General features: G+C 46.1%; 1 protein-coding gene and 2 long non-coding RNA genes across 5 annotated transcripts in view; 1 reads left to right on the top strand and 2 right to left on the bottom strand.

Moving 5' to 3' along the window:
• Positions 1–6729: 6729 nt before the first annotated feature.
• Positions 6730–14020, bottom strand: LOC111772768 (uncharacterized). 3 transcript variants are annotated; one of them, XR_011437335.1, is made up of 4 exons: positions 13858–13994; positions 9267–9519; positions 8828–8969; positions 6730–7045 (listed from the first exon to the last, which is right to left on the bottom strand). It is a non-coding gene; the product is annotated as an uncharacterized lncRNA (long non-coding RNA). The 3 variants fall into 3 exon arrangements; XR_011437336.1 differs by having other exon boundaries at positions 8828–8959; XR_011437337.1 differs by lacking the exon at positions 8828–8969 and having other exon boundaries at positions 13858–14020.
• Positions 13837–23419, top strand: part of GOT2 (glutamic-oxaloacetic transaminase 2) — a 22916-nt gene continuing 13333 nt past the window's right edge. Inside the window, 1 exon segment of the mRNA NM_001434682.1 lies at positions 13837–14033. Coding sequence (NP_001421611.1) covers positions 13945–14033 — 89 coding nt within the window. The 5' untranslated portion in view covers positions 13837–13944.
• LOC138923573 (uncharacterized) lies at positions 14788–18510 on the bottom strand. Its single transcript, XR_011437338.1, has 3 exons — positions 18442–18510; positions 18104–18313; positions 14788–14927 (listed from the first exon to the last, which is right to left on the bottom strand). It is a non-coding gene; the product is annotated as an uncharacterized lncRNA (long non-coding RNA).

Genomic DNA, 23419 nt, shown 5'->3' with positions numbered 1-23419 from the left:
GAACTGAAAGCCCAGAAATAAAACCACACATCTATGGACAGCTAATCTTTGACAAAGGATCCAGGAACATAGAATGAAGAAAGGAAAGTCTCTTCGATAAATGGTATTCGGAAAACTGGACAGTCACGTGCAAAAGAATGAAAGTAGACCATTATCTTACACCAAACACAAAAATTAACCCAAAATGGATTAAAGACTTGAATGCAACCTAAAGCCATAAAACTCCTAGAGGAAAATATAGCCAGTACACTCTTTGACATCGGTCTTAGCAGCATCTTTTCAAATACCATGTCTACTCAGGCAAGGGAAACAAATGGGACTATATCAAACTAAAAATCTTCACGGCAAAGGAAACAAAGAAAAAGACAAAAAGACACCCACCTACTGGGAGAAAATATTAGTAAATCATATATCCAACTTGGGGTTAATTTCCAAAATATATAAATAACTCATACAACTCCACAACAAAAAGATAACATGACCAAAAAAATGGGCAGAGGATATGAATAGACATTTTTCTGAAGAAGATATACACATGGCCAACATGAACATGAAAAATGTTAAACATCTCCAATTATTAGGGAAATGCAAGTCAAAACTACAATGAGATATCACCTCACAACCATCAGAATGGTTATAATTAACAAGACGAGAAATAGTAAGTGTTGGAGAGAATATGGAGAAAAGGGAACTCATACACTGCTGGTGGGAATGCAAACTGGCGCAGCCGCTATGGAAAACAGTATGGAGATTTCTCAAAAAATTAAAAATAGAAATACCATATGATCCAACTATCCCACTACTCAGTATTTATCCAAAGAACATGAAATCAACAATACAAAGATATCTATGCGTCCCCAACTTCATTGCATCATTATTCACAATAGCCAAGACATGGAACCAACCCAAGTGCGCAACCACTGATGAATGGATAAAGAAGATGTCCTGTATATATATACAATGGAATACTACTCTGCCATAAAAAAGAAAAGAATAGTCCCATTTGCAACAACATGGATGGACCTTGAGGGTATTAAAGTGAAATAAGTTAGACAGAGACAGACAAACACCATATGATTTCACTCATAGGTGGAAGATAAACAAACACATGGATAAAGAGAACAGATTAGTGGTTACCAGAGGAGAAGGTGGCTGCGGGTGGGTACAAGGGGTAAAGGGGCACATATGTTTGGTGACGGATAAAAATTAGACTATTGGTGGTGAGCACAATGCAGTCTATACAGAAACTCATATATAATAATGTACATCTGAAATTATATAATATTATAAACCAATATGACCTCAATAAAATAAAAAACAAATAAATAATAATAATAATAAAGACAATGTGGTACTAGCATAAAGGTAGATGTATAGGACGATGGACTAGAATTAAGAGTCAAGAAATAAACCCATACATCTGTGGTCAATTGTTTTTCAACAAGGACGCCAAGACTGTTTCATGGGGAAAGAATAGTCTTTTCAACAAATGATGCTGGGAAATGTGAATAGCCACATATAAAACAATAAAGTTGGACCCCTACCACATACCATATATAAAAATTAACTCAAAATGGATCAATAGCTTAAATATGAGAGCCAAAATTATAAAACTCTTAAAAGAAAACATAAGGCCAATGTGACAAGGCTTCCTTACGGCTAGAACGGGACCTCTCAGGCTTCAACCAGGCATACAAGGAAGCTACACTGCAAGACCAGTGAGGTCTATTTTGTGCAAAATAGTTGCGCAGAAACTGTGTTGGTCATGTGACTGAGTCCCCGAGCTATTGCAACTGGCTGTGAATAGCTGGGGCCATCTTCAATTAGTTCGATAGAGGTTTTCTGGCATGATCACAAGGCACTCATATACCTTTATCCCTCCCTTCTCCCCATCGTAACCCGTTTTCAGGAAAATATAAAGGTGGTCATTTACATCTGTAGTAGAAAGTGTCTTCGCCCAGGTCATTCACCCATTAATTTATTTATTTTCCTAGTATTTTCACTTGCCCAAGGTCAAATAATTTGTCCATTAAGCTTCAATTTCTGTTTCACTGTTGGGAGACAAGTGTCCCTGGATTTCTCACTTTGTGGATGGTTTGGGCCTTCTGAACAAAAGATACATTTGAATAGCAAACAACCTGAAAATCTAGAAGTATGTTCTCTCCTGAGACATGTGGAGATTACCTCTGGAGATATCCCAAGGTAGTGAAGGTATGCCTTTTCCTTCCCTCTCCCTAGGAGGAGCTTCGCTCACATTCCAGGGTAGTGAGTAATCTCTCTCCAGAGGGGACGTCGGATAGGTCACCAGTTTCCTAATCTCAGGGCTCCTCTCCTGGGGGGCACCCCACTGCACGTGCAGGTAACATCTGGCCCTCGTCACATTTCCCTGTGGAATCTGGAGCCTGGGGAAATGCTGCCCCGGCTGCTGTTTTTGCTGAGAGTAATGCATCACCTGTGTCGCTGACCCAGGGGTTTCATGTCTTCTGTCAGTATATGTGTATAAAACTGTGACAGGCTAACTTGTAAGCTTGCAAATAAGGTAAAATCTCAGACCTTTCACAATTTCTCACTTAACATTTTGTAAAATGGATAACAGTGCCATCCCTTAGGGTTTTAATCCAGACCATGTGAAACAATGCACGTAAAGCACTTAGCTCTTGTCAGTCTCTGTGCCTTACCGTATTTATTAATCACTCCATTGGAGACACAAAGTTAAGCACTAGGAACACAGTAGGAAACAAGAGAGGGATTTGGTTCTGGGATTTCTGTCTGAAAATCTGAGTTTGAGTCCTGGTTCCACCAGAAATCAGTTTTGTGACCTCGAACAAGTCCCTTCTCTCTCAGAGCCTCTGTATTCTCATCTGTAAAATTAGACTACTGAAGGAGGTCAACATTTAAAAGATTTATTCCCAGGAACATTAGACTCATGAGATTATTCTTAGGGAAAAAAGGGTTCCACGGTCGAAAAAGTCTGGGAAACTTTGCATCTTGTATATCTCCCCTAGAAATCTAAAATGCATGCAATAAAAACTCTGAGAAGCCCTACTGAAAAGAAACTGGTTTGATTTGAATTAAGCCAAGGTTTCCAAAAGCCATTTAACCACCTTTTTTCTTCGTGACAGCAAATTAGCATTCCCTAGATTGTACTGTAGGAAATGCTGAACGAGATGATCTGAGAGTCTTTTCGACATTAACAATCTTTTTTCTCTCTGTCACCGTTACCTACATCTCATGTTTCTTTCTGTAGTTTCAGGCTCAGCTGTGAAGGGGGAAGTTCTTCCTATTGAGGGGCCACACTTGCCACTCCTAAGTCACATGGCACAGGCAACTGACAGGTCTGTATTTACACAGAGCCATGCCAGTAAAATACGCCCATTAGCGAGGGCACAAAGGCGGCGTCAGATTGGAAGTTTGTAAATGAGCTTCTCAACGTTCTTATTGCCACCAACTCCCTTTGCTTTTTCCCTGTTCCTGGGAAGCCTTTTCTTTAGTAATCAGATGGAAGGAAAAACTTAGAACCAGAAGCCTTTTTCTGCCATCTAAGCAGCTAAACCCAGTAAGAGTGATGGTCTGGAGTCTGAAAGATTTGGATTCTGATTCCGCCTATACCATCAACTCACTCGATTTAAAGCAAGTCATCTTCTTTATCAAATCCTACGTTTTTTCCAACTGGAAAGTGAAGGGATTGAGCTGGTGTTTTCTGTGTTCTCACGAAGTCTGAGATTGTTGTTTCATTCTGAATAAACGGCATTTGAAGGCAGCTTCTGATCCAGCAACTCCATGGTTTGCCAGTACAGCCTTCCACAGTAGCCATCTGACCCCGTGTAGCCTACAGGAGCCTCTCTAGCCACCAACAAGGACCAACTGGAGATGGGAACAGCTCCAGCCCATCTGGGTCTTTTCAAGGAGGCTGCACCACACCCCTCATGGTCAATGGCCTTACTGATATCACCCTTACTCTTTGGGAAATGCTCTCTCCAATTTGAGGGACAGCCTGTGCCCAGTAAAATCAGCGGTTTGGACTGTTGTGATCCTGATATCTTCTTTCTTTTTTAATAATTAAAAAATCGGGAGCTGGCCCCATGGCCAAGTGGTTAAGTTCTCCCTCCACTTCAGGGTCCAGGGTTTCGCCAGTTCTGATCCTGGGTGTGGACCTAGCACTGCTCAAGCCATGCTGAGGTGGCGTCCCACACAGCAGAGCTAGAAGGACCTACAACTAGAATATACAACTATGTACTGGGGGGCTTTGGGGAGAAGAAGAAGAAAAAAGAAGAAGATTGGCAACAGATGTTAGTTCAGATGCCAATCTTTAAAAAAAAAAAAACATCAACAAGAATCCTCATTTAAGTTATGTGAAGGGGTTTACTTCAACCCACAAAAGCAATGAGAGCTAGACCTGGGCCTGGAAGTGGGGCCAGACACAACGGACTTGATTAAGGCAGGAGAAGAGCTTCAAGTTTGAAATGAAGGTTTGTTCTTACTCTTTTTGTGGCTCTGTCAGGTCCTGAGCATGATTCAAGCATAATTTATCCGGGGAATTAAATGCCCTGACTGGGTACATTGGCTTCTACTGTGCTTAGGAGGAGCTCAAATCCTCTTAACTACCGAGCCCAGGGAATCTCTCCCCAGGGAGCCTCCAGCCTTGGCTTTGAGGTCGCTGACGCCCCCCTCCCTCTGCCCTCCCCACTGTCAGCTGAGAGAGGCCTAGGGCTTGTCTCAATTCCCTCAGTCTCCCCCTCAGGGCTGCACACTTGCAAGGTGAGGAACATTGAAGACCTGGTCAGACCTGACTTTGTCAATCTGTGACCTTGAGCCAGTCTTGTGACCTCTCTGGGCCTCAGACACCTTCTTCTTCTGTAAAGATAGGGCTGATAACCCTGCCACGAAACCTCATCATACTGCTGGTGGGACAGCTCTCGCCCCTCCCCAACTGGTTCTGTAGTATCTGGGAGCATCTTGACTTTGTCTGACTATCTGCATCTCGTTCTCTGATGTCTTCCAGCCTCGACAAGTGCTGCTCCTTCATCCTGGTAACATCCTTCCTTTTTTTGTTGTTTTTTTGTTTAATAAACTTTTACTCATTCTTCTAGAGTTAGGTCAAGTGTTTTCTCCTCCAAAGTGGTTTTTTCTGACACCCCGGGCTAGGTGTTTCTGTCCTGCACTCCTCTGGCAGCGGCGTCTGCACTCACATTTGTCAGTGCACTTAGAGAATCTGAAATCATGGTTCTCACCTTCAAGATGCTCACAGGCTTGTGACAGATGCAGCATATTCTTTTATAATTGCCCTTTGTGGCCATGTCCCCCTAGGGTGGCTAACACTCCAGGCACATAATGGCTGACTGTTGAGAGTCAAGGCACACGGGGTGCAGAGAGCACCAAGGCAGTAAAAGGATCCAAGGGCTGTGGGTGCAGCCCTGGCATTGTCTGTGACATGGGAGGAGGCCAGCATCTGCCTTTCTCTGTTGGTGGGCAGATCCTGCAAGGCCTCCTCAAGGGTTATGTGGAGGGGATTGGACTCTATCTTGAGGAGCCTCTGAAGGGTTTTAACCAAGGGAGAGACATGATTAGCCATATGTTTTAGAAGGATCCCGCTGGCTGTTCCACGGGGAATGTCTTGAAGAAGCAAGACCTCAAACAGTCCGGTGAGGGGCTTTTGGTATGACCCAAGAGAAGGCTGATGGCGGTGGCCATGTGGAAGGCAAGAGGAGGTGGCTTCGGCTTCCTGGAATAAGGAGACACAGCCGGGCTGAATCCCAGCCTGCCCCTCCCTGGCTATGGACTTTGGACACCAACTTCACAGCACCACCGTGAGGAATAAGTGAAGGAGTGAGTGTTTTAGTAGTAGCAGTAGCATTTCGGACGTGTTCTGGAGGTCGGCCAGGAAGTACGGGAGGTGAGGGAGAGCCGGATCGAGGATGACTCCTGAATTTCTGGCTGAAGGAAATGGGTAAGTCCGAAATGACTCAACAGTGAGCGTGTCAGGTCTTGCGATAGGCGGGAGGAGGACATATTTGGGATCTGCAGGTGGAATATGTTTGGGCTCTCACCTTACAACCCTGGCTGGCTCTGACACCTGGTCCTCACGCCCCTGGGCAGGGCAGGGTGATCCCAGCACAGGGAGCCAGAAAAGGTAGAACTGATCGGAAAAAACAACGAGCCAACTATCCGAAGGCTGGGCCCTATCAGAGGGGCTCCGTGTGACCCTGGGTGAGTCCCTCCACAGTCTGGGGCCTGAGCTCACACATGTGTGAATGGGGGAGACGACTGTGCCCTGCTCTGGTCTCTCAGACACTGAGAGCCATGAAGTACAGATGAGGATGTTGAAATATGTCTTCCTTCAAGGTCCCACTTACATGCCACCTCCTCCATGTCACCCTTCCTAATCCCCAAGCCAGAAGCAACTCCTCTCCACTCTGGGCTCCTAGAACCCCACCCTCCCAGCATCTACTGGGCTGTGTCTGGCCTCTGCCCACCCCACAGCCCCTGGCACAACACTGGCACGCACAGGCACTCCCTGCTACGCGTGCTGCTCTGCTCCTCCTCCCTGCAAGCAGCCAGCACGAGCCCAGGGCTCGTCCAGAACCTGTACCTCCTGCTGTCATGATCATGGCTGACAGGAGAACTGGGGTGTTTCTGGTGAAAAGTCTGAGTGTGAAGCAGAACAAAGGGGAATCGAGACACACCCAGGGGCTGCACATGGGGAGCCAAAGACGGACAGCACTAATAAAGTATTTTTAAGTCATTTATTAAAATCCTTATAGTTAGCAAGTAGAGGTAGGGGGGTGTACTTTTCCAGAGTAATTTCACATACACAGAAAAGTGTTTGGAGACACTCTGTGAGCCAGTGGGCGAGGTTTCTAGAGGGTCCACTAGCCAGAGGCCAGGATGCTCTGCAGGGGCTTGGGAGACGCTCTCCACCCTGAGGAGGGGCAGAGTCACCAGAAACTCTCTCCTGCCTTCTGCTAGGAGGAGGCTGACTGTGGGAGGGCAGTGCCTGCCCCAGCCTCTTCCTCTGCGGCTCTGCACTTCCCTGGGGCAGGCTGGCCTGGAGGACAAAGGTTGTAGTGATACAAAAGGCCCTGGTCACTCCAAAGAAGGGCTACTTCTTCAGATGAGAGCGGCCCTCTCCACCAGCACAATCCCCACCCCAACCAAGGCCCCTGAGGCAGCCCAGCCTCCTCTGGCCTCTTCAGGAACAGGCCCCAGGGCTTCTTGTCTGATGGATTTGGAAGCCGGCACACATCCACTCCCCACCACTCCCACATACAGAATCCCCGCACGCAAACAGGCACACTCATAGACACCTGCACAGAGACATGCCACTCACTGGCTTCCATGTACACACACAAATGCAAACACAACAAGGTCACACTGAAACACATTCACCCCAAGTGCACATGCACGCCCTCCAGAGACTCCAAAGACAGGTATGTTCACATACAGCTACTCACACACACACACACCCAACCCATGTACACGTGGGCACCTCACAACTATGCTCCTTACATATTTTATATAAACATTTGTGTAGCAGATGCTGTGGAATGCTGCTCAGATCCCCTGCCCCCTTTCCACTGAAGCTTCTGCTTGCCCAGCAAGGTCCCTCAGCAGGAAGGAGGCAGAGGGAGCAGAGGAGAGGAATCGACGCAGAGGGATCATGCCAGGCCCCAGTTCAGGACAACTCTTCAGGACTGTTACAGCCCAGAGCCTCTGCCAGTGCTTCTCCCCCTCCCCGCCCCAGGTCCTCCACTCCCCATGGGTGCTGATGTAACCGCGGGCCCTCCAGGACCAGCTCAACTGACCCCACCTGACCAACAGAGTAATTAAGAATGCTTTTTCAGGAACTGAAACCCCTTGTCCAGTTCACGCCAGTTGAGACCACCAAACCATCAACTGGGCCCACAAAAAGGCTCAGTAAGTGAACTGTGTGTGTGTGTATGTGTGTGTGTGTGAGGAAGGGTGGGCCTGAGCTAACATCTGTTGCCAATCTTCCTCTTTTTTTTTTTTGCTTAAAGAAGATCGGCCCTGAGCAAACATCTGTGCCAACTGTCCTCTATTTTTGCGGGACGCCACCACGGCATGGCTTGATGAGTGGTGTAGATCTGTACCCGGGATCCAAACCTACGACCCAGGCCACTGAAGCGGAGTGCATGAACTTATCCACTACATCACTGGGCCAGCCCTTTGATAAGTAAACTCTTTGACATCAGGAGCTAAGAACGCCACCCTCAGATCATGGTAATGCCGCCATTTTGTGAACATGCATCCTATGAAGAGCCATGCAGCTTACCTACGCTTGTACAGATCATCAATTACCTCACATCTCCTCACCTCCAATCATCTATTCCCACACCTCAGACCACCCCACACCCTACCCCATAAATATCCCTGAGCCCCTACTTTCGGAGAGACAGATCTGAGAGTGGTTCTCCCACCTCCTTGTTTGGTTGCCCTGTAGTTAGAACCCTCTCTCTGCTACAGTCTCGTCCCCTCGGTGACTGGCTTTCTGGGCAATGGGCAAAAATGAACCTGGTTCAGTTAACACTGATCGCCACAGCACTCCCCAATATGGTGTGCGTCTGTACAAAACTCTCCCTTTCTTTAAGCTGCCCTCAGTCTTCTGGCCTGGGGAGACTAGATCTTTTCTGGCCACAGCCTGAAGGCTGACCTGCAGCACCGATCCAATAGCCTAGGCCTGGAGTGGAGGCCCAGAGATGATTCCTGGACAACCCGCCAAAGGACTGACTCAGGGCAGAGAACAGATCAGGAGATACTCGCAGACAAATGCCTTTGGCGCTGAAATTGGTAAAAGGAATCTACCCCTCACCTGTGCTTTTGTCTCTGGTCTCGAACCCCAGTTGGCTATGTGACTTCAGGCAACACTTCCCTCTTTTGGCCTCAGGTTTTCCATTGATATAGTGGGAACTCTGGAGTTTGGGACACAGGCTTCCTGTGACATCTATAAAAGACTGGCAAGGCATAGCTTAGATCTACGCTGCTCAAAATGTGATCTACCGACCAGCAGCATGGGTCTCACCTGGAGCTTGTTAGGAAAGCAGAATGGCAGACCCCACCCAAGACCGGCTGAATCAGAATGTGCATGGTAACAAGATCCCTGGTGATTCTGATGCCACTGACAGTGTGAGAAGCACTGTCCTAAAAGAGCTCTGAAAGGCCTTCCAGTCTCTAGACTCCTACAGTCTACACCTTCAACAGGATTGGGGTGGGAAGTGTGGGGCTTTGGTTGAGAAGAGTTATTGACTTGCCTGCAAAGCCTTGTCTTTGTTGGTCCCTGGTGACTAGACAGTGCAATTCCAGGCAGCTTTCCTAACTCCAGCAGAATTCCCAGCTGTTGGGCCAACCCTGGTGACCTAGTGGTTAAGTTCAGTGTGCTCCACTTTGGCGGCCCAGGTTCGGTTCCCAGCACAGACCTACACCATTCATCAGCAGGCATGTGGCAGCAGCCCACATACAAGAAGAGGAAGACTGGCAACAGATGTTAGCTCCGGGTGAATCTTCCTAAGCAAAAAAAAAAAAATTTCCAGCTGTGAGAAGAGTCATAACAATACAAATGAAGGCGAAGAAAGGATTCCTCTGTGACTCAGGACCTCCTCCTATTAGACATTCCCCACCCCGTCTCACCCAGGAGAATCCAATAAACATCTGCATCTACCTGGGGTACCTGGGGGCAGCCCTTTCTGAGCTCATCCTGGAAACACTTCCTCTGGGTCCACCTGGAGGTGACCAGGAAACGGCAGAAAGGCCCCAGAAGCTCATGACACAGCAGAACAGAGCACATTGTCTAGTAATTTCTAAGCGCAGGAACCCAGTGCCCAGGAATGCCCAAGCCCACAGGTCACTCAGACTGCCTAGTCCAGGGGCTGGCACATTGTTTTATTAAAACTGATTTGAAAAAAAAACTGATGGACTTAAAACATACACATACGAGGGCTTACTCTGAAGTTCTTATGGTAAAATACAGAGAAGCAGAGACATTATGGTTGACTCTGAATGCAGAGGTGGCTGCCAGAGGCTCCCTGACTGCAATGGCAGGTGGATGGCTTGAAGAATCTGCAGCTGTTAAGTGGCAGATAGGACCAAAACGTGAAATGCAGGATTCAGGAATCCTAGTAATTAATAGTGAAACTGGAGGCCAACTTGTTTTAACTATAATCAGTTAGTTGTCTATTTGCAAAAGTAGTTAGACAATGCTTTACTAAAACCCACCCTATAGATAACATCTCTGATGCTTGGGTCACCACGGTAATAGGTGCTTGCGTTTTTCAGGAACTGAGAGTTGACCCAGTTCAGGCTGGTTAAGACCACTGACTCATCAACTGGGCCTGTGTGGATTACCAATAGGTGACCCTTTGACATCAAGGGGCCGAAAACTCCACCCTCAGATCATGCTAATGCCAACATTTTGTGAACATGAGTCCTATGAGGAGCCATGAATTTGACTATGCTTGCGCAGGTCATCTGTTACCTCACTTCTCCTCACCTCCAATCATCTATTCCCACACTTTAGACTACTCTGCCCCCTTATCCCATAAACAGCCCTAACCCCCATTTTTGGGGGGAGGCAGATTTGAGACTGGTTCTCCTGTCACCTCACCTGGCTGTCCTGTGAATAAACCCTCTTTCTGCTGCAAATCTGTCGTCTTGGTGAGTGGCATAATTGTGCAGCAGGCAAAACAAACCTGGTTCAGTAACAATAGTAGGGTTCAGGGTGTAAAGTGGGAGAGCGAAAAAAACCCAGGGAAATGGCCAGAAGGGATGATCAGTCAGAAGCGGGAAGCTGACCAGCCACAGCCTTCTCCTGGAGGGAGATTCAGGAGGTGGAGAGTCACTCTGACTGGAATGAGGAAGAAGGACAGGAGAAAGCAGGGGCAGCAGAGACAGGCTGGACAGTGACGGGGGCACGGGCCATGCTCCTTCCTTCCCTCCTACTGACATACCCACATACCCACATACTCCACATATGGTGAAATACCACATGTCCTCAAAGTACAGATCAAATGCCACCTTCCCCATGAAGGCCTCCCCGATTTCCACAGCTGGCACCAAATCCTCCCTCTTTTGCCCTCCCCTGCCTCTTTCTCCTCCATCTGATCTTTGCCACAGTCTGCCTCCTCCTTTTATAGCTTCCTTAAAAGACAGCTAGTGGGTAGGCCGGCACCATGGCCGAGTGGTTGGGTTCACGAGCTCCACTTAGCTGGCCCAGGGTTTCGTCGGTCTGGGTCTAGGCGTGGACATGGCACCGCTCATCAGGCCATGCTGAGGCAGTGTCCCACATAGCACAACCAGAGGGACCTACAGTTAGAATATACAACTACGTGCTGGGGGCTTGGGGGTGGGGAGGATGGGGAGGGGGACGGGGAGGGGGAGGAGGAGGAGAAGAAGGAGAAAAGAGAAGATGGCAATAGATGTTAGGTCAGCTTCCAGCCTTTAAAAAAAAAAAGATAGCTAGTGTATACCCTTTGCACTTTATTTTTGCCCCTTCCTTTAGACTCCTGCCTGGAATGGAGAAGTGATTGCTGAAGTTGTGGCTACCATCTTGGACCACCAGGGCCACACCTGAGGGAGAACAGAGTCATAACCTGGAAGGTCGGGTCCCTGAGCACTTTGTAGGGCAGAAACGCCATGCCAGCCCTGGACTGCCTATCTCCAGATTTTTATGTGAGAGAAATAAGTTTTATCTTGTTTAAGGCAATTATTTTGGGTCTCTGTTCCTTGCAGACAATCCCAATTTTAACTGATACACTGGGAATTATTTCTGACTCTTTTTCCACCTCTCCCTGCATCTAATCACCAAACCCTTTTATTCTACCACCTTGATATGTCCCAGATCTGTAACCCTTTCTCCATCATTGCCACTCCTACCTGAGCTCAGACAATCAGAATTTCTTGCCTAGATTACTGTGTCAGCCTTTTTTCTAGCTAGTCTCCCTACCTCCTTGGTTGTCCTTTTCAATCCATCTTTCATACCAGTAATTCAAATTAGCTTTCCTATGAGAAAGTTAAATATACATATTACAGAGATCAATATGGCAAATACCCACACCCAGATTGGTAACAATTGTTAATATTATCTGTAATTTTTTATGAAGTAAATATGACAGAGTTGTGTCATTCCTTCCACAAGGGCAAACACCCTCTCATGCCCTTCAGATCCTGTACTGAACAGTATCCTTGCTGTATTTTTTCAAACTTTTACATACATTTATGAATGAATGTATAGTATGGTTTTGTGTATCTGAAAATTTTATCTAAATGGTGTCATGTTATACCTATAGTTCTGCAACTTGCTTTTTTATGTTTCTGAGGTCTATCCATGATGATACCTACAAACTGAGTTCATTCATGTCAATAACTCTATAGTGTTCCATCGTGAGACTGTAAGAGCAAATCTATTTCCTTATCAATGGGAAACTTGGTTGTTCCCTATGTTTTGCTTTTATAAACAATGCTTCACTGACATCCTTATACATGTGTGAGGTCTCTAGGGTCTATACCTGGAAGTATAATTGCTGGATCTTAGGGACAGAGATTGCTATGGGTTGAAATGTATCCTTCAAAAAGAGATATTGAAGTTCTAATTCCAGGTACCTGTGAATGTGACTTATTTGCAAATAGAGTCTTTATATCAAGTTAAGATGAAGCCATTAAGGTGGGCCCTAATCCAATATGACTGGTGTCCTTATAGGAAGAGAAGAGACACAGAGACACACACAGGGAGAGGACACCGTGTGAAGATGGAGGCAGAGATTGGCGTCACGTGTCTCCAAACCAAGGAACTGCCAAGGATTGCTGGTAACTGCCAGAAGCTGAGAGAGAGGCCTGGAACAGACTTTGTTTGAGGGACTCCGGAAGGAAAGAACTCTGCCAACACCTTGATTTTGGACTTTTAGCTTCCAGAACTGTGAAAGAATAAACTTCTGTTGTTTTAAAGCATCCAGTTTGTGGTAATTTGTTCCAGTAGCTATAGGAAACTAATACAGTAGCAGAATTGAAAGTTGAGGCCTGTAGGAGCACAGCATGTGATCAGAGAGAGAGCTGATGAGTCTGAGACAGTAAACTGGGGCTGGACTGGGAAGCACCTAGAATGTGACCTTAGTGGACATCTGGACTTATGCATTCAGGCAATGTGATGCCACAGAGGATAAATTAAATCAGCAAGGGACATTCTATTTGGGTTTTAGAAAAGAGTGTCAGAGAAACAGCCCTTGTTTATAACAAGGGGCTTGTTTGAATCATTCAACTTCTGGGTTCTCAGATTCATTCGCTTTTTCCTCTAAAGGTGATTAATTCCCTTCACACAAGGATTTGACAAACACGTTTGTCATTAATAACCACAGGTTATTTTGTGCTTACTAAACCAGGGCCTGTTTTTAGACATAATCAGCTAATCTCACTTAATCCTCACAAATGCCCCCATGAGATAGCCATGTTATCTTCTCCATTACAGGGACAAGGAAACATTCAAGAAGAACGTGAGGTGATTTGCACTTGGGGAAAAATCCGGCTGAAAATTGAGGGTCGGCCCCCTTGGTTCCTGGCTGTATGGTTTTAGGCAAATTACTCCACTTCCATCAGCCTACCTTTCCCCATCTTCCCAATTGGCATGACAACAGCTACCTCTTCGGTCCGGTCCGTCGTGATTAAATGAATGAAGCGTTTCAAGCGCGCTAACCGCGATAAGCAGAGCCGTCCCCCTTTTCCGGGACCACGTGGCCCGGGCAGTGCTGACTCGGCGGCGGGGCCGACCCACGGCTCCGGCCGCCAGGGTGCGCTGTGACGCGGCTCGGGCTGGCGGACGGCCGCTCTAGCCTCGCCCGGGGAAGTCGCCGTCCTTACCTTCAGACGGAACCCGCGCCTCCGAGTCCGCGCCCGCCGGCTCTCCGTTCCGTCCTGCAGCTGTCCACTGCCCTCTCGCCGCCCACCATGGCCCTGCTGCACTCCGGCCGCGTCCTGTCCGGGGTCGCCTCCGCCTTCCACCCAGGCCTCGCTGCCGCGGCTTCTGCCAGAGCCAGGTAAGCAGGGGAGACCGAGACGGAGCCGGGATGGTGGGCCCGCCCTACCGAGCTCTGGGCGCCCCAGGACATCTGCCCACCCCCCGCAAGCACACGCACACGCACGCTTTCTCTGTTGCCCCTCGGCTTCACTGGGGGCTGATGATTGAGCGTCTGCCCCTCACAATGACCCTCGGGGTCCTACAGCCCTCCCCTCCGCTGTCCCCAGGACTGCAGGCGAGCGTGCCAACGCGTTCCCCTGGGTTAGGAAGTGTGGCCCTCTTCGGTGCCCAGACTCCCGTTCAAGGGGAGGTGGGTCCTGGGCCGCAGATTCGGCTCAAGGCGGGCGGAGGGGCGAGAGGAGAGCACGCGGCCTGCGGCGCCGGGCCGGCCTCGCGCCCATTGGCTGTGGCACCGGGGCCGCCTCGCGCCGATTGGCGGCGGCTCTGGGGGGCGCGTGTGCCCTTGACGTGCTGCCCTGGGGGACAGCGGGGCTCACCCGTCGTGGGCTCCCTGGGGACCGGTTGGCGTTGATAGGGCGGTGCTGGTGGCCGTTTGCGTGCCCGGGGCGGGGGGAGGAAGGTTCCCGGGGCTCTGGCTTTCAAGACCGGCTCTCCGCTCTGCGCTCGGTGACCTTGCCGCGCGGCATCCTCCCACCCTTGTGCCTGCCTGAGTCACCGGTGCCCGCCCCGCCCCCCTTCCCCTCCCCGCCCCCCCCCCCCCCCCCCCCCCCCGGCCACTTGGCCTTTGGATGGAAAACGGTCGGGGTGTAGTGCACCTCCTTTTCTTTTTTAAGCCCTTCGGAGGTCTGGCCGTGGGGAAGCCGCCGCTCTTCCTCTCTATCTCACTCTACTCTTTTGAGTTAGTAAATATTTTGTCATCGCAGTTTCACAGAACCAGGCACTGGACCAGAGGCTGGTGAGAGAGAGAGACAGCGGTGAACGAGCCTGAGTCAGAGACAGGTGTCGCTCAGAAAATTATAAATATGTGATTTCAATCGATGTGATAAGTGTTGCGGAGAAAAAGTACGCAGCGTTAAACGAGTTGGTAATTCCTTCCTAGTGGAGACCTGAGCCAGGTGGTTGATTCACTCAAGAAGCCTATTTGGGACAGAGTCCTTAAGGTCTGCCTAATCGAGAGCTGTCTCTCTAAACCACTCCGACCAGATATTAACTTCAAGGAGCAAAGCCATGGCCTCTGCTGCGGGGTGCCTTGCCTTCCTTTGGATGTATGCACGATGTCTTTAAGCCAGCAGAACAGTTTGTCCTGTCCAGAGCCCCACCCTCAGCAGTACGGTTTTGTCCAGGCTTTCATACTTTCTTGTCTCCCTGATTTGGTTCCTTCTTGGCCCACTGTCGAGTTTTGCTTTTTAAACCAGCCTACCTAGCAGACCGGAATTAGAGAGGTTATCATTTATGCACCAGTTTTGGAGAACAGAAAGGGTGCCTAAAGTTAGGGACGAGAGAAAGTCTGTTGCACCATAGTAGTCATCAATAATCTCTTGGTTTTTTGGATTTGGCTGGGTGGCCTGCAGCTCTACTTAAAGTGCTGGGTGAAAATCCTTATGAGTGTGACCTTTTAGTCATTCTTTCAGTTTGAGAGCCTGACTCATTTTTCTTTCCTGCCTTTTCCTCATTAGAATGTAGGTTCCGTGAGAGCTGTACCTAGTACTTTGTTCACTGATCTGTCTCAGCACTTAGACAGGCCCTGGCATGTCTTTCAAATGGAATATTTTTATTTTCAAGCCTTGATTTTTAGATTAGTGCAACAGCAACAAATGTGACGTTTTAATATTGTATTTTAGATCCAAGTGTAAACCTGTAGGGGAACCACAGTGGTGCAAAATGTGTACAAAAAAATAAAATCTGCAAATATTTGAGCGCCTGCCGCTGAGGAAGTACTGTTCAGATCTGAACAGTGATCACGTGAGTGGATGATAGAACCTGAGGCCATATCTGGCCGTGAGTGGTAGCTATTCAGGCACCAGGGCAGTCAGAACCTGCACTCTCGCCATGGCAGAAGTGACCTTTACCCAAAGCCAAATGGTGAAAGTGGAAAACGTTTAAAATAAACTCAAGTAATTGAAGTTTCTTTTTTTAAAAACAGCTCATTCTAATACAGTGAAACCCTGGCAGTTGGTATTCTGAAAAACTAAGGATTTGTCCTATGAAATGCTTAATTTTCATACGTGGGTCATTTATTTTATTTACTATTTTATTGAGGTAACGTTGGTTTATAACATTATATAAATTTCAGTTGTGCATCCTTATATTTTGATTTCTGCATAGACTACATCATATTCACCATATGTTCATGTTCAAAGACTATCATCTGTCACCATACGTATGTGCACTATTACCCCATTCTCACTCCTCCTTTTCCCCTTCCCCTCCAGTAATCACCAGTCTAATCTCTGTGTCCATGTGTTTGTTTGTTGTTTTCATCTTCTACTTTTGAGTGAAATCATGTGGTATTTGACTTTCTCCATCTGACTTATTTTGCTTAGCATGATACTCTCAAGCTCTATCTATGTCACAAATGACAAGATTTCATCTTTTTTATGGCTGAGTAGTACTCCTTTGTGTATATATATCACATCTTCTTTATCCATTCATCCATTGACAGGCATACTTGGGTCATTTAAATAGAACTTTCTAAGTTCAAATGTTTCATTTAGCTGCATTTTTTTTTTCTTTTTTGGGCGGGGGGAGATTAGCCCTAAGCTAACTACTGCCAATCCTCCTCTTTTTGCTGAGGAAGACTGGCCCTGAGCTAACATCATGCCCATCTTCCTCTACTTTCTATGTGAGACACCTGCCACAGCATGGCATGCCAAGCGGTGCCGTGTCCGCACCCGGGATCCGAATCGGCCAACCCCGGGCCGCCGAAGCAGAACGTGCGAACTTAACCACTGCACCACCGGGTAGTCACAGGTCAATGAAGAAAGAATAATATGCTAATTTTAATGATTTATAATGATTTGTTCTTAATTACTTAATTCTGGTTAGTTTTTAGTGAAATGACTGAAGGAGTATCCTGAGACCCTTAAGAAAGGCAGTGGCTGGGGCTGGACCCGTGGCCGAGTGGTTAAGTTCGCGCGTTCCTCTGCAGGCGGCCCAGTGTTTCGTTGGTTCAAATCCTGGGCACAGACATGGCACTGCTCATCAGACCACGCTGAGGCAGCGTCCCACATGCCACAACTAGAAGGACCCACAACGAAGAATATACAACTATGTACTGGGGGTGCTTTGGGGAGAAAAAGGAAAAAATAAAAATCTTTAAAAAAAAAAAAAAGAAAAGCAGTGGCAATAGTGGTACGATAACCGGTACTTAGAAAGTCAAAATTGTAGTATTGTTTTTGTCGTTTTTAGCTCTGTGGTCATGAGCCAGTTAATTAACTTCTCTTCTTATTTTAAAATAAGAACAGGAGGGAGAGCATTTTAGGAACTATAAAGCACTGGGTAGGCTCCCAGGGCAATTGCAGGGTATTTGAATTGGAAATGCTTATCTGAATACTTTGTACCTCACCTCTTTTGGTTAGCTGGTCAGTATTGTTCCGTGCCTGAGACTTTGCTCTTCTGTCCAAAGTGCATTGATAGGGATCACTGTAGGCCACAGGGTGTCAGCATCGTTGTCCACAGAGCACTCTTGTTTTCACCTACTACTGGCCTTTTAAAAACATCAGGCAGAGTTCTTACAACGTGGGCATGGAGTCTTTACCCTTTTAAAGAATGGAGTAGTGCCGAGTGTGGAGGACCTGAGCCTGGTTGCTGATGTGGGACTGATCAAAGGGAGAGGCCCTGCTCCTGTATTCAGATCCTATGTTGAGATGCAGTGTGTTCACATTGCTTCTAGAATTCTCCTTAAAAGATACCACTCTTGACCAGATCTCTGGCAGAAAACTCCAGGCTATTGTTTCTGAGAGAATTTCTCTGCTAGAAAACTTTTTAAAGAACGTGACAAATTAAGGCTTTTCACACCATTTAACAAGAATAGTGCCCTCTGTCCTGGTGGTTAGGAGCAACAGCTGTGTCATCGTTGATTGAAGACCTGCTAGACAGACCATCTTTTTAAAAATGAAAATTGCTTACCAGAAGTTCTCTATAAGACGTCCTTGACGTTCCAAGTATTCCTTTCACTCGTCAGTTCACGACAGTGATGTAGACAGGCAGGTAGCTGCATGTTTTCAGGGTCTGAATTGTGGGCAGGAAATTAGGAAAGCTTTCTTCAGGCCCGGTTCAGAAGTTGCTTCAAGGTATCTGTTTCTTACTATTGCTTACATACTGGAACAACCAAGCGGCCTGGAACAACGAAAAAGAATGAGAGGGATTTTGAGTCCTGGCAGTAGAGGTAGTGAGGAAGCAGGATGATAATGTCTCTCGAGACTCTAGAAAAAACTAAGTAGTAATCATTGAAAAGCAAGAAAGACCTCCATTTGGCCATGAAGTCTTATGCCCACATGCTCCTTGAATTCTGTACGTGCTTGGCCTCACCAGGCATGGCGGTTATAAATAAATAAGTGTAGTAGTTTAATTTAGTAACTGATACCAGCAAACATCAGGCACTCGCTCTGTCCCAGGCTCTGTTCTGAGTGTTTTATGTTTCATAACTCCCTTCATCCTTATAACAACCCTGTGAGATAGGTAAGTTGAGCCCCCATTTTACAGATAAGAAAAGTTGCGACTTAGAGAAGTTAATTGATTTGCCTGTGCTCACACAGCTAGTAAGTGGCTGAGCTGCTGTTGAATCTGTTCTGTTTGCCCAGTACTGACATTGCTCGAGGCAACCTATTAAAAGAAAGAAAAGCCTGGGAAATCCAAACATGGAATAATACACCCTTCAATAACAGAGAATTAGCTGTGCATACCAGTTACGGCTATTGAGACTGAGGCAATTTCCAACTTGTCGAGAGAGCATGAATTTAACTGTAGTTCCGTGTCCATCCAGCCATCCAGTGTGCCTCATGAAGGAGTGAGCTGTGAGTGCTGACTGACCACAGCTCAACAAGAAAACGATTGTTGGGAAAGAAATTCTAACGAAATAATCCTCCGGGCTAGTCAGCATGGTGAGCGCAGGGAACTTTCCCTGTGCCGGGCTGAAACATTTGATCGGTTGAGATTGGATAAATGATTGCTAAGAGAACATGGGCTATTTCACCTAGGTAATTTAGAGCCTTGCTTCCTGCTTCCACTTTATACTGTAACACCCCCGACACCCCCATCTTCCCTTCCCCTCCCCCCCGCAGCTTTTTCTAACCCTTAGCCTTTATTCTTATGCCTGCTTGGAATGCCTTTTTCCTCCTTTCATCCGTAGCACTTGCCTCATAGGTCACCTCCTTCTCGAAGCCTTCCTGAGCCTATACTTATCTCCCCTACCCAGGCTGTAAGAGCCTGTCCTCAGGGTCCTTGTAAATAATATTCTCTGCCCTGAGGCTGTCTTTGTATCACCATATATTACCCCTCCACCCTCCCACCCCCCAGCCTGCATTGTGTGTAACTCCCCGCTGGGCTAATGTGGTGGTGAGGGATTGTGTTTTACTCTTTCTATTCCAAGCTCTTACCACATAGCAGGTTCTCAATGATTGATTTAGAGATCATAAAGACACTGTTTTCTGTAATATGAAACTGTATTAAAAACTCCTTGCTTGTTTCCTCTGAAGAAAAAGGGTAGATTAATCTTTGTCTCAGAACAGTAATTTGCCATAAGGTAAAACCTCAGTTTGATAGATTAATGCGTTCGTGCTGCCAGGAGAGTGTTGGGAAAAAAGATGGTGCTTCTCTGGGAAATCTCAAAGATAGTTTTAGGGGAAAGTTAGCCTGAAATTTTCATTTTCTATACTTAGGATTCAATTTGGGGAAGGCCAAATCAAAAAGGTTGTTGGGTGATACTTGGTCACTTTGATGCAGGGTCGGTGAGCCGAGGAGTCGAAAGAAAGATTTCTTAGACTCTTAAGATCTGGCAGTAGTGCTCTTTTATTTAGAGAATAGTATAGAATAGCATGGGGACAGGACCCATGGGCAGTCAGAGCTTCTGCTGCTGCCGCTTCTGCTGCCCCCGCTGGCATGGGGACAGAACCCACAGGCAGGCAGAGCCGCTGCTGCTGCCCCCGCTGGCATGGGGACAGGACCCATGGGCAGGCAGAGCTGGTGCGTGGGGACAAGACCCACGGGCAGTCAGAGCTCCTGCTGCTGCTGCTTCTGCTGCCCCCGCTGGCATGGGGACAGAACCCACAGGCAGGCAGAGCCGCTGCTGCTGCCCCCGCTGGCATGGGGACAGGACCCATGGGCAGGCAGAGCTCCTGCTGCTGCCCCGAGTTGAGGGTTAGGGCTAAATTTAAGGCATGGGTATGTGAGTCATCTCTTTGCAAGACAAAGGAAAAAAAGTTAAAATGGTACCACTGCAGGTAGGGTCCGGCCATTGGGCGGTCCCACAACTTTTAGATAAGAATCAAACCAGATTGAGTAAATGGCAGAAGTCACCGCTCAAATATTATCTTCAACTAAAGACAAAGGAGGATTTTGGGGTGGGGGGTCAGTTACATGAGGTTGCCAGACAGTAAACAACTTAAGTTCTTGCCTTCCCCATTAAGAGTTTCCAGAGATAAGGCCATCCTCCTGGCGCAGAGAGGGAGGCATGGAGATTTCCTTCACAAATGCAGTTGTTTCTGATCAAAGGGCAAGCAAATTCCACTCCTCGGAGCCTGATTCTCATCTGCAGTTTTAAAATTAACCAGCCTAAAAATCCTCATCAACTTGATTAAGATGGGATTTGTGAGTGCCTGAGAAATAATCATTGCGTACCTATTTAATCAAAACAACAGCAAAAATTCACGTTGAACATATAACATGGTGGTAAAGAACCTTACCTCTTTCAGGTGTGCAGAACCATTTTTGTTTGTTAGTTTTGTTTTTTCCTTAAATAATCAAGGATATAAGAGAGTCAACATAAAGCCTAGAGAAGTATTCTGGGAAAACACAGAATCTCTCCTATCCAGGCAGAGTACACAGAAGGTAAAAATATAACCTTTCGTATTGTAAGGAAAGTCATTGATCGCTAAACCAGGCAAGATTGAGCAGAATTTTAAGGTATTAACACCTTTCGTAGCTTTTTTTCAGACTCAGTTATTAGAAATCAAAACAGAATTCCCTTTCCAAGGTTTGTCTTTACATGCTCTTTAATGTTTAGAACAAACTGACACTTTAGGAGAGTATAACAGATTTCTCAGTTTTAATTTCTGATACAGTAAATGTTGCTAGTTATATCCCACATAAATAAAGTCTTTTCCGGGCCCTCACTAAGTTTTAAGAGCGTAAAGGGATGCAAAAACCAAAATCTTTGAGAACCACTGCTTTGGGACAACACGACTCTTTTTCCTTGAAAGACAAAAACATATACACAGTTGTATTGCTTTGTCACTATTGATCCTGGTATAGAATCAACTTATTAACTATAACTTTTAACCGAAGTAACTTTCATTTCACAGATAAAACGGGGAGGGCGTTGATGTCAGCCCTGCACAAGCACATTAGCAGACCAGTAAAGCTCATGGAGCCACACAGTGCAACACCTCCAGCCACACACACATCCCTTTTATACCTTCTTAAAATGGGAAGAAAGAACATGTTCACTAAAATGACCCAAAGCTAAAGCCTCTCTGAAGCACATAAAAATAAGAAGCAAAAGTATATGAACTTTAAACCCGGCTTAGTAATCAATGTTGTCAGTATTTTATCTTACTCAGAAGTTATCTAGGTATCCAATGATTCATTAATCCGTTAATGGACTCATTGTAATATTATTCCAAGATTTTAAGTTACTTAAAGATCTTGGAAATTGTCTTCAAACTGATATATTACAAAATATAATCACTGTTCTCCCAAAAATCCATAACCCCAGTCTAATGAGAAAAATATCGAATTCCAGTGGAGGGGCATCCTCCACTATACCAGAAGGTGTGAAGCTGTCACAGCAGGCGGAGCAGGAAGTCGTGGACTTAATAATGTATCAATATTGGCTCATTAATTATGACAAATGTCCCCTATTACCATAAAATGTTAGTGGTAAGAGGAAACTGTGAGAGGCGGGTACGTGGGAGCTAGATCTGTACTATCTGCTCAATTTTCAGTAAATCTAAAAGTATTCTAAAAATTAAAATCTGTTAATAACAGAGTCAAAATATGTCATTACTGTTGAAATTAAAAATTTGTCAGAATAGTTGAACAAATTTACATTTTTCATAATTTTAAACATTATGGAGGAGTAATGTTAATTTATTTTATCAGTAACCCAGAATAAGTTTAGGGGGAAAAAACCCACAGAGATGAAAATATATGCTTGTGTTATACTTACCATTAATAAATAAAAGACATGGCTATTTTTATTAAATCAAAATTAAACTAGTCTCATTTATCAAAGATTTACCTTACTTATATGAACTTGAATTTTTTAAATGTTTCTGAGCTAGTTTCTTTAAGGAAAAAAACTGAGTCTAGCACACTTGAAATACTAGAAATTCCGTCTCTATAACACAATCAGAATAGAGTGCCTTTAATTTGAGGTTTTATAATCTAATTTATCTCTCCAGAGTTGGAAAACACTTCACATTCAGACACTCAGAGGTAAAAACCAAAAAAAGCCTTTTTGAATTACCAACATATAGGGAGCTTGTAGCTCTTCAGGTCTACAACTTCAGCCACAGGTAAATAATAAGCACACACACAAAAATCTCACAAATCGGATAAAAAAGAGATGGCAAAAAAAACAAACCAGATTATCTGTCATCTCTCACCAGAGAATTCTCACCAGAGAGTAGACCTTTGCTGTCCATTTAGAGATCACTGAGCGGTCAGAGCATGAAGCCAGACTCAGAGTCACTGCTGCCAGTGGGGACCAGCTTACTGGCCACGAGTGATCCAGAACCCCCAAATGAGCTCGAGAACCAGAGCTGGATAAAGTTGTGTTGCCTCTTGAGGGTCACTCAGGGAGTGCACTTCCTCAGCAGCACGGGTCACCGGCCCAGTCAGGCAACTCCGCTGGGCCTTGGTGGATGACCCCTAAGACTTAATTTTTTAAGGTAAAATCATGACTCTCATACAAATACAAAATAATGAACATTGTCAAATGTTTTAACTCAATAAGTAATTAAATCAGTGAAATATTACAACCAGTCCTTCCAGCTGATTTTTAATTCCTAAGTACCTAGCAATTCTCTGTCATCCTCTCCACTCCTGCTGTCCCCCCTCAGTTCAGGCCCTCATCTCTGTCACTCCTGCTGGGCAACAAACCAGATTCCTCAGTGACCCTTCTGCATCTACCCTTACCACTCTGTGTTCAGTACCCCACCTTGCAACTACGTGGGCTCTAAAAATGTAAGTCCGTTCATGTGATTCCCCTAATCTGATCACCAC

This window comes from Equus caballus, chromosome 3 (assembly GCF_041296265.1).
Source record: "Equus caballus isolate H_3958 breed thoroughbred chromosome 3, TB-T2T, whole genome shotgun sequence".
Taxonomy (NCBI): Eukaryota; Metazoa; Chordata; class Mammalia; order Perissodactyla; family Equidae; genus Equus; species Equus caballus.
This window is presented reverse-complemented; position numbering and strand designations above follow the sequence as displayed.